Here is a 15,536-nt window from a genome sequence, read left to right as displayed (position 1 = left end):
AATAGGTATTTTGCCAGTCCAGGATCCCAGCAAATCACGAATCACACTTCAGAGTAATCCCCGCAGATAGGCATGTGAATCCAGCACACTTACGTCTATGGATGACAGGCAATGTGTCTTTTACATTAGGATAGTTACAGCTGTTTCCTGTTTCAACTGCATAATATTATGCATCCCCTCACAAATGGTAGAATTAGCCAAGGCAATCTTCTAAATTGCTTTCTAAGCCCTTAAGAGTCCTTTCAGATTTCAAATACATTTCATTATACATGCTAGAACTATCCCCACCGCATGCCATAAAGAAATCAATAATTCTCTTTTCAATAGTAAGATGCTCTTGTTACCTTTTCACTCCCAGCCAAATCCACCAGATACAGCTTTCCACTGAGTTTTTTTTCTGTTTCAACATTCTCTTGCTTGATGTTAATTAGGAAAATGCTGTGGCTTCTAGAACTGTGTTCATTCATATCTATGAAAAGAAAATGCAGTATAAAACAACACACGCAAGTTATCTTTTCTAAAGACTGATAAAATCATCATTTTTTTTTTAATTTAGTCATGACTACTTAATAAGCACTGAAGCAGCACAAATCATCCTGTTTAAATGTAAATTCTAAGCCCATTTATGGGTTTGCACAATAGAAAGGTAACTCGGCCAAAGCATAACTGCAGGCACAAAATACAAGTTTTTAAGGAAGGAACTGCATCTCTTTAAAATAAGCACTCTTCCTCAGATGGATACACTGCCCATGGGAAGTCTAAAGCAAACTGTAGTTGTATGTCCTTTGCTGATTAAGATGACACAGGGCAGAATTTATTCTAACTGGGTCAATCAATCTTTATTGCATTAGCAAAAAAAGCCATAGCAACAACACAGAGCAAAATGGAAATATACAATAAGATTTTAATAATAATAATAAAATAATAAAGAATTGGACATTTTTACAGAAAACGTTAAAATCATCAATAAAAATATACCTAATAATAAAAAGGCAAACAATATAGTCCAGAGACAAATGACCCAAAGTGGAAAATTCCACACTAGACCTTTAATCCTGGTTCAACCCTGTCTCCAAACAGATTTTCTACACTAGAATCATAAACTCAAAGTTGGTTTCTATGATTCAAGTTGCCACCGTGTGCTATTAGCCACAGTGTATGTGTGTATATAAAAATTTTTGCCGCTGTGTGACACAGAGTGTTGGACTTGATGGGCCGTTGGCCTGATCCAACATGGCTTCTCTTATGTTCTTAAGTGTAGAATGTCAGGGCTGAACCAGAATTGACGATCTAGTGTGGAATTGGCCACACTAGTGTGGAATTGGCCGTACTTTGGCCAGCACTCTGAACTTTTTATCCTTTATGACAACAGCAGCAAATCTTGCCATTTGGAAAGTAATAATCTGTCCTTCTCTACCAATAATAATAATTAATTATCATATGGCACTGTGTTTTGTATAGCCAGGAGAACCAAGCATTGTCTGGCAACCAAAGTTCTAACTCTGTGGGGAGCTAGACTTGGTGGCCTGAGAGAGCTCTGAGAGCTGTGATTGATCCAATGTCACCCAGCTGGCTTCATCTGGAGGAGTGGGGAATTCAGCACAGTTCTCCAGAATAGAGTCCTACTACTCTTAAACACTACACCAAACTGATTTATCTTGATCTGACCTTCCGGGGAAGCCAGGTATTGCATTCCACCTCATATTTTGGATATTGGAATGTGACACGGGACAAGTCTTTGCGTAACAACCTACACTTCCCTCACACCGAGGCAGAGCAAGGTGTTTTCTTTACAGTGACAGACAAGGCAACACAACTCAAAGATAAGCAAAAAATATTACTTTATTGAGCTGGCAGGCAGTTTCAGAATACACTGGTGCAAACAAAATAACAACGTTATAAAATATAACTAACTAATACGACTTTCATCACCCCATAATCACCAGCCAGTAAGCAGGATGACTTTTTGCCAAGAAAAACAGTAATAAAAAAGCGGTTTTGTGGAACAGTATAAATCCCCCTCAGCTGGCTAATGACAAACCAAAAATGGGAATCCCGGAAGAATCAATCAACCCAAGCTGACTCTCCTAGTGCAGCTGAGAGTAACCATTAATTAGAAGGAGATTAGAACAACTCCTTCCAAGGTCACACATAACCAAAACACTGTTGGAAGAATAAAAATTGGCAAGCAGCCCAGAAACCAAAACCACCATATATATAAAGTGGCCTTCAAAAACCGCAAGCAGTAAAATATCTAAGCATGCCTTGATAAAGACCTTTATGTACTTAAAATTCCTTAAATTGGCAAAGCATCCTGGAAGAGTCAGGGAGGATGGAGATGCTGTATATAAAGTACAGATGTTCTCAAAGCACTTACTAGACTTACATCAATTTGACCACTCTGATCTAACAATCTTTGTTTTTTGAGTAGTTTGCACAGAATCCAAGGGTCCTCGAACATTCTACTGAGAAGCCAAGATTAGCCACTAACATGCCATAAATTCATCTCTCCATATACCAAATATATCCCCAAAATGCCTGGTAATGCACAGATGATTTTCAGCCAGTAATTAAATGGTTATCTTATAAACTTGTTCTTGAGGGTAGAGATCACAGCTGAAGATGCTGTTGGTGAGACAACCAACAGCCAATGGGCAAATTTGTTTCGAGTAATTTCTGAAGACTGAAGATTTCCAGAGCCCCAAATTGCCACGCCATACAGAAGCTGGGGCAGAAGCTTCATTTTATAAATGTCTAAAGAAGAAAAAGAAGATATTGGATTTATATCCTGCCCTATACTCAGAGTCTCAGAATCTCAGAGTCTCAAAGCGGTCACAATCTCCTTTACCTTCCCCCCCCCCACAAGAGACACCCTGTGAGGTAGGTGGAGCTAAGAGAGCTCTTACAGCAGCTGCACTTTCAAGGACAACTCCTACAAAAGCTATGGCTGACCCAAGGCCATTCCAGTAGGTGCAAGTGGAGGAGCGGGGAATCAAACCCAGTTCTCCCTGATAAGAGTCCGCACACTTAAACACTACACCAAACTGGCTCTTGGAGGAATCAGACAGTTTCCTCTCCTCCCATAAAATCAAAGAATACCAAGGTCAACTTTTTCAAGTTTCTACTTAGCATAGTCGATAAGGGTTGTCCAAGAGCCTGGCTGATGAAACATCACCCCTAAATATTTAAGGCTAAATATCTGTTGTAATGGTTTCTCATCCATTGTCCATTTATGATAATGAGACTGTTTCACAATAACCATAATCTTGGTTTTATCATAATTAACATTTAGTAGGGGTTTTTTTACAGTAGTGGCTGAACTGTCTCAAGAGCCTTCTAGGACCAATTTGAGTATGGGAATACTCAAGTCTATAAAGTACAGATGTTCTCACATTAGCAGTGTGTCATCTGTGCAGAGCAAAACTGAAATGGTCTTTCTGCATACTTTAACTGGAAAGAAAGGAGGACCTGACAGGAATTCTACCATATCAATCATGTTTAGGTTTAAAAGCAGTGGGGCCAAAATACAAGCCCCTTTTGCGGTTTTAACTGAGCTAGACAATAGGCTATGGACACCTAGTCTAATCTTTAAACTGATGTCCTTATAAAAGTCTTTTATACACTCTACAGCCTGTTATTTATACGCATACTAGGAATAAGGCCCATTGTGAGAATAAATACAACGGACTCTAGAAAGTGGCTCTGGGCAAGTCGATTTGCTGTGGTGGCATACCATGATGACAATTATGCAGATGCTAAAGCTCAGCATTCCTTTTGTCTGTAGTGTGTCATTACCACCTTTTCCTGTTGTATTCAGTCTTGCAACTTTTAATATCAGCATGTGCTTGTGGTGTGGTCTGTCTTTTTTTTTTTTTTGGACTGGCATGATTGTGTTATGGTATACTATAGAGTATGTGCTTCAAGGCAGCTGTTTTCTGTAGGGGAAGTGATCTGACTTCAACTTCCCATCTCCTTCCCCCCTCCCTGCAACCTCTACCTAGGAAAAGTATAGTATTTCTCCACAGTGGAGACCAAAGCAGGAGGGAAGAGGCCTCAGCAGGATACAATGACACAATCATTTTCTCCAGAGGAACTGATCTCTGCCATCTGGAGAGCAGCTGTAATTCTGAGTGATCTCCAGCCCTGACCTGGAGATTAAACAACCACCTAGGATCACAGCTCATATTACAGGAAATACAAACAAACAACCATGATATACTGGCTAACACATTTAGCAAAACTTTTTAAAGAGTTATATAAAATCTTTTGCGCACATTATAAAGAAGCACAACTTTATTACAATTAAAAGTCCATCCAATAAGCACTCTAATATAGGCTAATTTCATCAAAAATCTTCCTTAGGAGTATTCCTATTTTCTTCAACGTTATCAGTGTCTTGTTACAATTCAGTGTTGATAGTGGAAGCAAGCCAGGCCTTAACCTCTTCTCTAAACAGATGCAAAAGCCTTTCAAATTTGACTGGCAAAATGCTCTCTGCAACCTTTTAATTTTCTTCAAAATTTATTACCTTCTCAATGTCACATGTTTACATCTATATAAGGAGCAAGCCAGTCTTGAACCTCTTCTTTAACCAGATTTAAAAGCCTTCTGGATTTAGCTGGCAAAATGCTCTCTACAAAATTCTACAAAATTGGAATCTGAATCTGACTATGGCTTAAGAAACTATCCTTGAGATGGAATAGCAAACCTTTTTAAAAGCTAAGGCTCTTCATTAAACTTCTCCTGATTAGATTCTATTGGAACAAGCTTGATTTTCTATATGGATATGCAGGAGTTCTCTCCTGAAAACTGAAAAACTACAGGACAACCTACAGAAAAATATTTTTTTTCCAAAAGCACCTGCCTTCACTTAAACTCAGAGTACCATAAAGCACACTGCTTTTTTTCAGAAGTTAATCTAGCTTATTATACCACTGTTTTGAAGATACACAGAACCTTGCCTCTTTTAATATCCTCCTAGCACTGGCCTAGTTAGGGAAAAAACTAAAGCTCTAAGTTGAAATTTATTTAATGTGTTACAAGTTAAACAAGTCCTAAAGCCCTTATTACTAAAAGCCTATTTAGCAGCACTTAAGTATTGTACTTAGCCCTAAGATGAACCAGAAGCACACACACAGAACAGTGAACCCCCCTCACCCCCAAAAAACCAACCTTCTAGAACAGGGGTGTCAAACTCATTTGTTAAAAGGGTTGGACCTGGAATAAATGGGACTTTGTTTGGCTGGGCCATAAATAAATGTCATAAAATATAACGCCTGGTACGAGAGATATAAACTTTATAAAGAAAACAGACAAACACAATTAAAGATAGTATTTTTAAACAATTACAGATATTTAAACAAGTAAATATATTATTTTTCCTTAAAACACAAAACATTCTTATAACATTAAAACTCTTGCAGTATTTTGTTTAGCAGTCTTGATAACTGACACCTCCTGCCCTGAATTATTGTGTCAAAATCTGTAGATCATGTGTGTGCTGGAGCAAGCCATAATGGCAATAATAGTGCTTTATCCTTAGCTTCAATTGCACATGGAATGCTATCATTTAGGGAAGGCTGCCCCTTTCAATGGCTAGGAAGGGAAGGGTGGGCATGTACAGAGGCATCCTAGGGAGGTCTGGTGATGATGCCAAACCAGGGAGGTGGGTGCTCAGAGGCATAGAAGTCAAGGATCCTAGGTTCCAAAGAGCAAAACGGGATGGACAGCTGGGAAACCAATATGAGTGACAAGCAGAGCAAGGCCAACTGATGATGCCAAGCCAGGGGGGTGGGCGCTCAGAGGCGCAGAAGTTGACGATCCTAGGGTCCAAAGTACAAAAGGGAGGGGAGAACCTTTATAGCTCCGGGTGGATTCTACCTCTCTGCGGTTGACTGAGGCTCCTGCTTTTGCCAAGCTACTTTGTCCTCTATTCATGCTAATAATTTAGTGTCTCTACCTAAAAAAACAGGGGGCTCCAGATCCCCACAGATTGATTCTCCATTATAACCTATGGGGAACCAACCTCCGTAGGGTATAGTGGACATTCATGCCCAGCAGAAACTTTTTTGTTGTTTATTTATATTTTGCCCATTTTTCCCATTGGGGGCTCAGAGCGGAGTACAGCAGATCGAAATAAAATCACAATAAAATCATAATAAAACCAATTACAACGTTCATCAAAGTGCAGCAAGATGATTCAGCAAGATGACATGACAGCAAGGTGGTATAGCACAAAATAGTACCACAGTACAGCATCACAGTACAGTAGTGCAGTGGAGCAGCAGAGCAGTAGGGGGGAGGCCAACCGATCGATAAACAGATGCCACTGCCTCATCCAAGACCTGGTGGAACAGCTCCGTTTTGCAGGCCCTATTAAAGGTCAGCAAGCCAGGTAGGGCCCGGATCTCCATAGGGAGTTGATTCCACCAGGTTGGGGCCAGGACCGAGAAACTCCTGGCCCTGGTAGAGGCAAGATGGGCATCTCTTGGGCCGGGGACTATCAGAAGATCTTGGGAGGCCAAACAAAGCTACCTCTGGGGCATATATGAGAGAAGATGGTCCCGTAGGTATGTTGGTCCCAGGCAGCGCAAGGCCTTAAAAGTCAAAACTAACACCTTGAAACAGATCCGGTACTCTATAGACAGCCAGTGCAGATCATGGAGTGGCGGCCGTATGCTCACCCATACAGGTGATGCAGTCAGCCGGCAAGCTGCCGCATTCTGCACCCGCAGCAGTTTCCGGATCAGTTTCAGGGGTAGGCCAGCACAGAGCGAGTTACAGTAGTCCAGCCTGGAAGTCACTGCATGGGCACTGTAGCCAGGTCTTTCCCCCCACACACACTTTCTGATATCCCTGAAGCCAGGGGAGGGCCTCCCAACCAGGGGATCCCTTGCCCCCAACTGGTGATTGGCCACCCTAGAAAACCTCTGGATCTTTACAAATTAGGAAATACTGTAATTATCTCCTGGAAGGCTTCAAGCTTCAAACCAGCTGCACTTTCATGTACACTTGTATGAACAGAAATTATTTCTGTGGTATCCTTTGCCGCGACTTTAGAGCAGAGTACAGAAACTTGCCTGACCTCTCAGTAACATTGATAGAAAAATCGTTCAAGAGTCTATGGACTCTTAAGTGTGTCCGAGCAGTTGATCATACTGGCTAAAACAGGGTATAAATACGTATAACATAGATCCGTATACAGATGGCAGTGCGGGAGAACACAATTGACTCAACACATTTTTGTATATATGTATCTCATAATACAGGGCTAAAACAAACATTCAGTGGAATTTTTAAAAATCTAATCTCTTCACCAAAAGAGGAACTCACTCATAACATTCTGTAAAAGTTTTTATGACTAAGGCATATATGCGCGCGTGTGTGTGTTACAAAACATTTAACATATACATTTATTTTTTTTAAAGTTAATCCAAAGCCTCTGAAAGCATACACACAATAAGCTGAACCTACTTTGGTGGGGAAAGCGGGATAGAAATTGAATAAAATAAATAATAAAATAAATAAATAAATCTAGGTGGTCATTATGCATTAGAAACTGTAACTTGTGTAGGCTAGGAAATGTCAGCTGACAAAGAAGCCACATGAACCAGCTGTACCTTACAGCATTATGCTAGAAAGTTTGACAACATTAACGGCTACTTTAACAATTCAGTATTTACAACAGTTGAGTTGGAACCTAACTGCTGGTCTAGCAGAGTACAGAAATGCTTACTTGTAACAGCTACATGTCGGTTTGTTTTCCCCTCATCAATGACATCCATAACCTCTTCTGGACTAGAGACAAACCTCTCTGTACAACCCTAAAAATATGAAATTAAATGTTTGTTAAAACAGGGAAAGATTGAAAGGGCAAAATAAATAAAGAAATCCTAACACAAATTTCTAAAATGGTTACCCCAAGACCAAAGCCAAGATTCGGGTCTCAAACTTATTTTTGATGCAATCAGATATGAAATTAAATGTTTGTTAAAACAGGGAAAGATTGAAAGGGCAAAATAAATAAAGAAATCCTAACACAAATTTCTAAAATGGTTACCCCAAGACCAAAGCCAAGATTCGGGTCTCAAACTTATTTTTGATGCAATCAGATATGAAATTAAATGTTTGTTAAAACAGGGAAAGATTGAAAGGGCAAAATAAATAAAGAAATCCTAACACAAATTTCTAAAATGGTTACCCCAAGACCAAAGCCAAGATTCGGGTCTCAAACTTATTTTTGATGCAATCAAATATGAAATTAAATGTTTGTTAAAACAGGGAAAGATTGAAAGGGCAAAATAAATACAAAAATCCTAACACAAATCCCTAAAATGGCTACCCCAAGACCAAAGCCAAGATTCAGGTCTCAAACTTATTTTTGATGCAATCATAGATCAACAAACTATCTTTATCAAAGAAACAGTTTCTGCAGTGATTTTTCCTTGGCACTGTTTCACTGACTGTACACTGGCTACAGGCAACTCACCTGCATGATCAGGACAGACATGAGCAGCATCCACCCAGAGGTGGATCTTGTATAATCACTGTGCTGTAACAAACATTCATAACTAGATTTTCCCATGTGGGCAAGACACAATTATTGCTATAGCACCATTGCATTAATATCCAACTCTGTGGGAATGCAACCCTGGACAGATTGTTGGCTATGGAGAAATATGTTGCACTTCGGAGATTTAGACTTCATCTTTAGTTTTAAAAAGTTTCTCTCTCTCTCTCTCTCTCTCTCTCTCTTAGCTGAGAACAGGTAGAAGGGGGAACTCTCTAGCCTCATGCAGTAATGTTTAGAAATGCTAATAGCTTCTCTGGCCGGAGACAATGAAATGGTCACCTCACACATCCAGCTAGAAGATGACAACTAGAAGGGAACAGGGACTTGGGAGGTTTAAGATGCTGCAACGTATCTTCCTGGAGATTTCAGAAAAGGCTTGACACATGGAAGGGAGAAACAGATAATAAAACCTATTGGCATGGGGGAGGTCTTCTTTGGTTGCCTGCCTGAATAAAGGCTCCAAGGTAACAGCAAGCTTTTAGAACACTATAACTTCTAAATTAAAGAGCTGGCCTTAGAATAAGATCAGCAAGGGCATGTACAGAGTGAGGGACAGAGGAATTGCTTGTTTATATCTTTCTTTTGAATTCCTTGCTTAGTCTTTTGCTTTGCTGTGAGTATGCATGTGGATATTTCATTTTTAATACATGCTTTATAATTTTTAATGCTGGCAATTGTTCTCTGTACCACACAGACCTCCACCATTCAAACACTTTATTTAAAATGGGCTCCGGCAGGCGGACAGTCAGCTGGCAATTTGCTAATCCTCTAGTTGTGTACAAATGCAGTGAGCTCTCCCTGCAGTAACCAACTGATGGATAGGAAGGGATGCAGGCACAAAGGACCTTAGAACAGCAACACAGAAAAGGGAAGCTGGGATCACTGATCCTCTCAGTAGGTAATTCCTACAAAGGTAGGGTTACCATATTTTGAAAAGCAAAAAAGAGGATATACTTCCCAAATGACTACTTCTAATAAGTGACTACTATGACAGATCTAATTTTAAATATCCCTACTATTTAAGCTGTGATAATTGCTACTAACTAGGAATGTTCCCAACTTTCCAACCCAAAAATAAAAATGGTAAGTCAAAATTACTTGTAAGCTTACCTACATAAATTCCCTTCTCATCAATAAAAAACCACACCTAAGTAGAGTACATAAATATGAAAGCAGAAACTAAGGTTAATTATCATTGTAATGAATCTGCATTTGAAGAAATGTTTTTTACCTTTACATAAGGAACTCTATTCTTGTCTTCATGTACTGCAAGGTTTGTCTTTGAAACTGAAAGATATAAAAGCAGCAACCGATAAATATACTACACAAATTTGCAGAGTGCCAAGGTTAATCTGAATATACTATAAATATAATCAGATTTTTCATTGGCTGAAATTAGTAATTAAATTAAGCTACCATAAAGGTAAGCTACCATAGCCTCACTGACCTTACAAAAGTGAGATTCATCTAATACCACTCAGTTTTTCTATTTGAGAAAGAAAGGACTTAACTAGGCTCCAGGAAGCAGTACTCTAACATCCTAGTGAAAACATGGACATGGCAAAATAAACGGCATGCACAATATATAGCTTCCAGGTTTACCCCTGGTGATTCATATTTCAAAAAACACAACTAACAACATTAATAAAAGCAACAATTATAAACAAGATCAGCTTCTGCATGTAGTCCCTAACCTTTTCTACAGTCCACACATCAGCAAACTGCTTATTTCCCCCTCACCTGTTCATCTTCCTGATACAAAGTCTACAATTCTGGAAATTCATTAGAATCCTGGCATATCTCAGTAAGCGACAAATATATACCAACCTGCCTCAGGTTCTAGAGTTTTATAGTCCATTTAGACATTAAATATTGAATGTTGCTTAATGATCCAAATTGAAAAATAAAGATCAGCTTCTGAAACACAATTACAACTAAAGATCATCATTTACTTACCATCAAGCAAGTCCCGTATTTTGTCCAAATAAATCTCAAAGTAAGAAACCTAAATGAGCAAATCAAAGTTTAACACAGATTTACAAAGGCTTGTAAAATACTAACAAACAGAAGTTCTTTCCAAGGAAAGCAAGATCAAACCTACAGTTAAAATGTTTGCTGCACATTCTACTGCCAAATATGTATATAATTACATTTTAGGTGCATATCAGCACAAGTTGGGGCCCACAAAGAATCAGCCGGGGGGAAGGGGGGCTTGAGAATTGTATTTTATCCTATGGTTAGTATTTTATTGACAGTTACTAATACTGCTAATATTAGGAACATTAGGAAACCCAAATTTATTCAGCTTCATTATAGCCTGTAGGGACCATTCCTCACAGGTTATAATGGAGAATGAATCCAGGGGTATCTGGGGCTGGGGGGGGGGCTGTGAGGTAGAGGCACCAAATTTGCAGCATAACTGCTGGTACCGCTCTTCAAAAAACCACCCAAGTTTCAAAAATACTTGTTTCCAATGCAGTGGGAAAGGGATATGGTCCCTTTAAATGCCTTCTCCATGCCACCGCATGAGTCTGGGCTGCAGTGAGTGAGCTCCAAAGGCAAAATGCAAAATACCTTTGGAATTCTCTATGAAGGCATTTAGGTGGGTGAGTGAACACTGAAGGAATTTGCTGAGAGATCTCTCTGTTATATCCTCCGCTCCATTATAGCCTGTGGGGACCATTCCGCCATTATTCCTAACAGACAAAGAAAGGCATGTAAAGGGACACAGTTCCTTTAAATGCCTAAGTTCGCTCAACTCAGCTTCTCCAAGCTGTGCCTGAATAAAAGCTGGATAATTATCATTTCAGCTTTTATTTGGGACTCCTTATTCGGTAGCCAGATCAGATTAGAAAATCTAATTTGGCTTAATAAATACCCAAATAATACTGGTAAGGTATTATTTGGGTATTTATGCAGCTTGGTTTATACCAAATGCACACCCTTATGGGACACTTCCTCTGTATGAAAAAACTTCTTTCTTGTTTCTGGGTGGACTCAATTGCTACTTTCATGATTCACACAAGCTAGGAATTATATTATTAGATAACAAGACTCAGAGAGTTCGATGAACAAGCCTGATGGACTTTTTATCATGCAATGGGAGACTCCAATTTCCCCTCTCCAGGGGCACACATGAACAACACTGCAGGCAATTCCAATGGGTGTCCTGATCTTTGGGGAGGAACTTTTCAGGGGACACAAAGGGATGCAGTTGGAAGAAGGCAAAAAAAAAAAAAGTCAAACCACTACAAAAGCAACAGATTATATTACTTTCACTGGAAACTGCTTCTTAATGCTCATGACCCCAGCAGAGTGTGTGTTACAACCTAGACAAACATTTATAGGCAAGTCCAGATGGGTATCAGCTCTAGGAAGTGCTTTTTTCTTTCCAGCATTCCTTACATTTCAGTCTGTCCTTTCTCCTTGGTCAGGTATTAGCTTTTTCCTACCTTCCTTAAAAGTAAATAATCTCAAACAAAGCAAAGCATGTTTGAGTGTTAAGTGCTATCAAGTGGCTTTCGACTTATGACAACCCTACGAATCAATGTTCTCCAAAACATCCTTTTGTTAGCAGCCATTCTCAGCTCTTGCAAACTGAAATTCGAGGTTTCTTTTGTTGAGTCAATCTATCTCATGTTGGGTCTACCTCTTTTTTTTTTGTAGTTTAATATTTAAAGAGATTGTATGGTATAATTTAGAGGCCCAAATTGTTGACCAATGAATTTCTGTGGGAATGTTAGAGCAATCTTTATTCCATGCTTTTTGCTGAGATGTTTCTCATTGCCACTGTTTATGATTTACGATAGTTGATTCATGATAGTTGAAAGAGCAAGCACACCACTGTACACTAATGATGCTACACAGGGTTTTTTTGTAGAAAAAGCCCAGCAGGAACTCATTTGCATGTTAGGCCACACCCCTGACACCAAGCGGGCTGGGACTGCATTCCTGTGCATTCTTGCTCAAAAAAAAGCCCTGATGCTACAACTATGGGTAATTCCTTACATAAACACCATCTTTTTCAACGTGGAAATCCTTCCCCCTTTTTCATACTGTTTCAATCATCAGCAATCACAACAGGCATCTCAGACACTAACGGCTCATTAAACTGAATGCAAACAGAGACTGCACAGTCTTTTTTAATGTTTCAATGGGTGTTAAGCTACAATCCATTTTAGTGGAGGAGGATTTTATTTTGTTTGCTTGTTTTCCAACAAGTCATTAATTTTTAACACAGAACTCCCAGAACATGAACTGCTCAACCCAAACAGTGGGAGTAGTTCTGCTACTGAAAGACTTTTAATTCCATAGGTCTTGCTGTTCACTAAAGCCAGACTACAAAGTAGTCTCACTGCACTTGTTTTTAAACATGCATGCTTATCAATACAGGCAAGAAGCCTAAGAATCAAATGTGGTGCCAATTCCATTATTCTTTTTTTTTTTAACTTTTCAAAGATTTTATTATTAACTATTTTGACAATACAGAATAAATATATGAAGAAGCATTTTAGCAACCTCCAATAGAAATTACTGAGCATATAAACACAATAAATCCTGTACAATATGGCTAGAAAATTCAACATAACGATATCATCAAGAGTAAGACTACTTTGTGTAACCAAAATAATACACAGAATATTTTTCAAAAACTGATTCTGAGGAACTGTCTGACTGCACCTTATATCTGATGATGATGATGATGATGATAAGAAATATGAAATAAGAAAGAAAGTGAACTAAGAATAACATAAAAATCATTAAAAAGTAAGTAAGATACAAATAAAATTAATAACAAAACATATTCAAAATTCAGAGTGAAAGAATTTGTCTATAAGTTGAATTGCCTGGTAGGATATCATGAGTTGAAATATACTCCATAAATGGGAACCATTTTTCTTCAAAAAAAGTAGATTTAGGATAAATGTCCGACTGGGCTATTTGGTCTGTGATTTTTTCCATAATTAATTGATCCCATATTTTTGTGAACCATAACGAGTTTGAAGGTGTTGTGTTGGATTTCCAGAGAGAAGATATTGATATTTTTGCTGCCATTAATTAGCTATCAATTAATGAGTGTCTGATTGTAGGAACTATTGTATCTTGACAGTACTGGAGAAAAAGTATCAGAGGCTGAAATGGGATTCTATAGCTAGTAATTTTAGCAATGTGTTCAAGAACTGTGTTCCAGAAAGCCACAATAAATGGATATTGCCACCAACAATGTGTGAAAGATCCAGTGTCTCCACACTCTTTCCAACGTAAAGAAGAGTTGGATGCTGAAAATTTAGCCAGTTGTTTCAGACTAAGATACCAGTGGGTTAACAACTTAAAGTTTTGAAGCTTCATGTGTCGTGAAGATGAACTGACAAGTATAGAATGCCAGATAGTAGGCCAGTGATCCTCTGTTATAACATTATTACAATATTTATTCCAAGATATTTGATAAGGAAAGAGTTTATATCGTGAACTTTTTAGAAGTATTGCATATATTAGCGATGTAAGACCACGATAATTCATTTCCTTACTATCGAGCAGCTTTTCAAAGTCTGTTTGTGGAGACTGCAATACCGCATTTAGTTTAAGTTGAGTAGTCATATGATGAAGTTGAAGATAGAAAAACCAGGGAACATCTGCTTGTAATTTTCATTCCAGAAGTAGCTTAGGAAGAAGGTCTTGTTTTGAAGATATGTCTATTTGACAAGTGATTTTAGCTTTCTTCCAGACTGAGAGGATATGCAGGTCACAACCCGGAAGGAACCAATCTTGTTGTAAAAAGAAGGAAAATCTGGATATATTTGGTAATAACTTGCCTTTGAGAGAGTCCCAAGATTTAAATAAAGTTGACAGTATTAAGTTATTACGTAACTTATTGTGGACGAGATGATGGTTTCTTCCAAAAAGCCTCCTGAATGTTCATAATGTGAGGGAGCTCAGGAACAGTCTTTGTCCAATCAGCATACTCCACATTCCTAAGCAACTTAACCACTGTTGTCAGCAATGCAGTTCTGTAATACAAAGTGATGTCAGGATACTTTAGACCTCCTTGAGAGGTGTGTAGTCTTAAAATATTGAAAGCATTTTATGCTTCCATAAAAACTGATTAAAGTGCTTTCCCAGGCAGTCAAAAGTTTGTTTGGTATATAAATTGGAAGAGTTCGAAAAAGAAATAGGAGCTTTGGTACCACAAAAGACTTTATTAAGTAGAAGTGATCATGCCAATTGAAGGATAATTCGTTTCATTTTCTAAGATCCGACTGGATATCTTGAATTTTCTTCAAATAATTAATCTTCAGCAAATCACTAAACAAGGAGGAAAGTTGAATCCCTAGGTAGGGCAGTGATGATTTTGACCATTTATAAGCAAAAAGGGTTTTCATAGGGTTTATTCTATCATCTGATAAGGTAAGAGCTAAAATTGCAGACTTTGAGGTGTTCACTGTCAAACCTGCAATAGAGCTAAATTCTGCAAGAACTTCTTGAAGCTGCAGTAAAGATGTTTCTGGTTCCGTGATGTACAAAAGCATGTCATAAGCAAACATACTAACTTTAAATTCATGATTTTGCAGGGGAACTCCGTGTATGTTGTTGTTATTTCAGATCACATTTGCTAATGGTTCTAATGTTATTGCAAAGAGAATAGGTGACAAAGGACATCCCTGACGTGTAGCTCGTTGTAGAATAAATTTGTTAGATAATGTTCCATTCACTCTGACATATGCAGAAGGATTAGCATATAAGGTGTCCACCATACGTGCAAAATTATCCCCGAAGTTCATATTTTGCAAAAGGTAAAGTAGATATTTAGTTTCCAATGAATCAAACGCTTTCTCAATATCTAATGAAAGTAACAATGTTTCTGGGCCCTCCTGAGTACAAGATGAAATGATATTTATGGTCTTAAATATGTTGGAAGCGGGGTCTCTCCCAGGCATAAAACCAGTTGAGACGTATTCACACTGGG

General features: G+C 38.5%; 1 protein-coding gene across 1 annotated transcript in view; it reads right to left on the bottom strand.

The window, feature by feature from the left end:
- The window catches only part of KIF5C (kinesin family member 5C), a 170,370-nt gene that overhangs the window by 66,473 nt on the left and 88,361 nt on the right, over positions 1-15,536 (bottom strand). Inside the window, exons 5-8 of the mRNA XM_060257215.1 lie at positions 10,529-10,577; positions 9,804-9,859; positions 7,736-7,823; positions 345-469 (exon numbers count right to left, since the gene is read on the bottom strand). Of these exons, the coding sequence (XP_060113198.1) occupies positions 345-469; positions 7,736-7,823; positions 9,804-9,859; positions 10,529-10,577 (318 nt within the window). The remainder of the gene's footprint in view (positions 1-344; positions 470-7,735; positions 7,824-9,803; positions 9,860-10,528; positions 10,578-15,536) is intronic.

This window comes from Heteronotia binoei, chromosome 16 (assembly GCF_032191835.1).
Source record: "Heteronotia binoei isolate CCM8104 ecotype False Entrance Well chromosome 16, APGP_CSIRO_Hbin_v1, whole genome shotgun sequence".
In the NCBI taxonomy this organism is placed as follows: Eukaryota; Metazoa; Chordata; class Lepidosauria; order Squamata; family Gekkonidae; genus Heteronotia; species Heteronotia binoei.
Note: the sequence above shows the minus strand (reverse complement) of the source record. Positions and strands in the feature narration are given on the sequence as shown.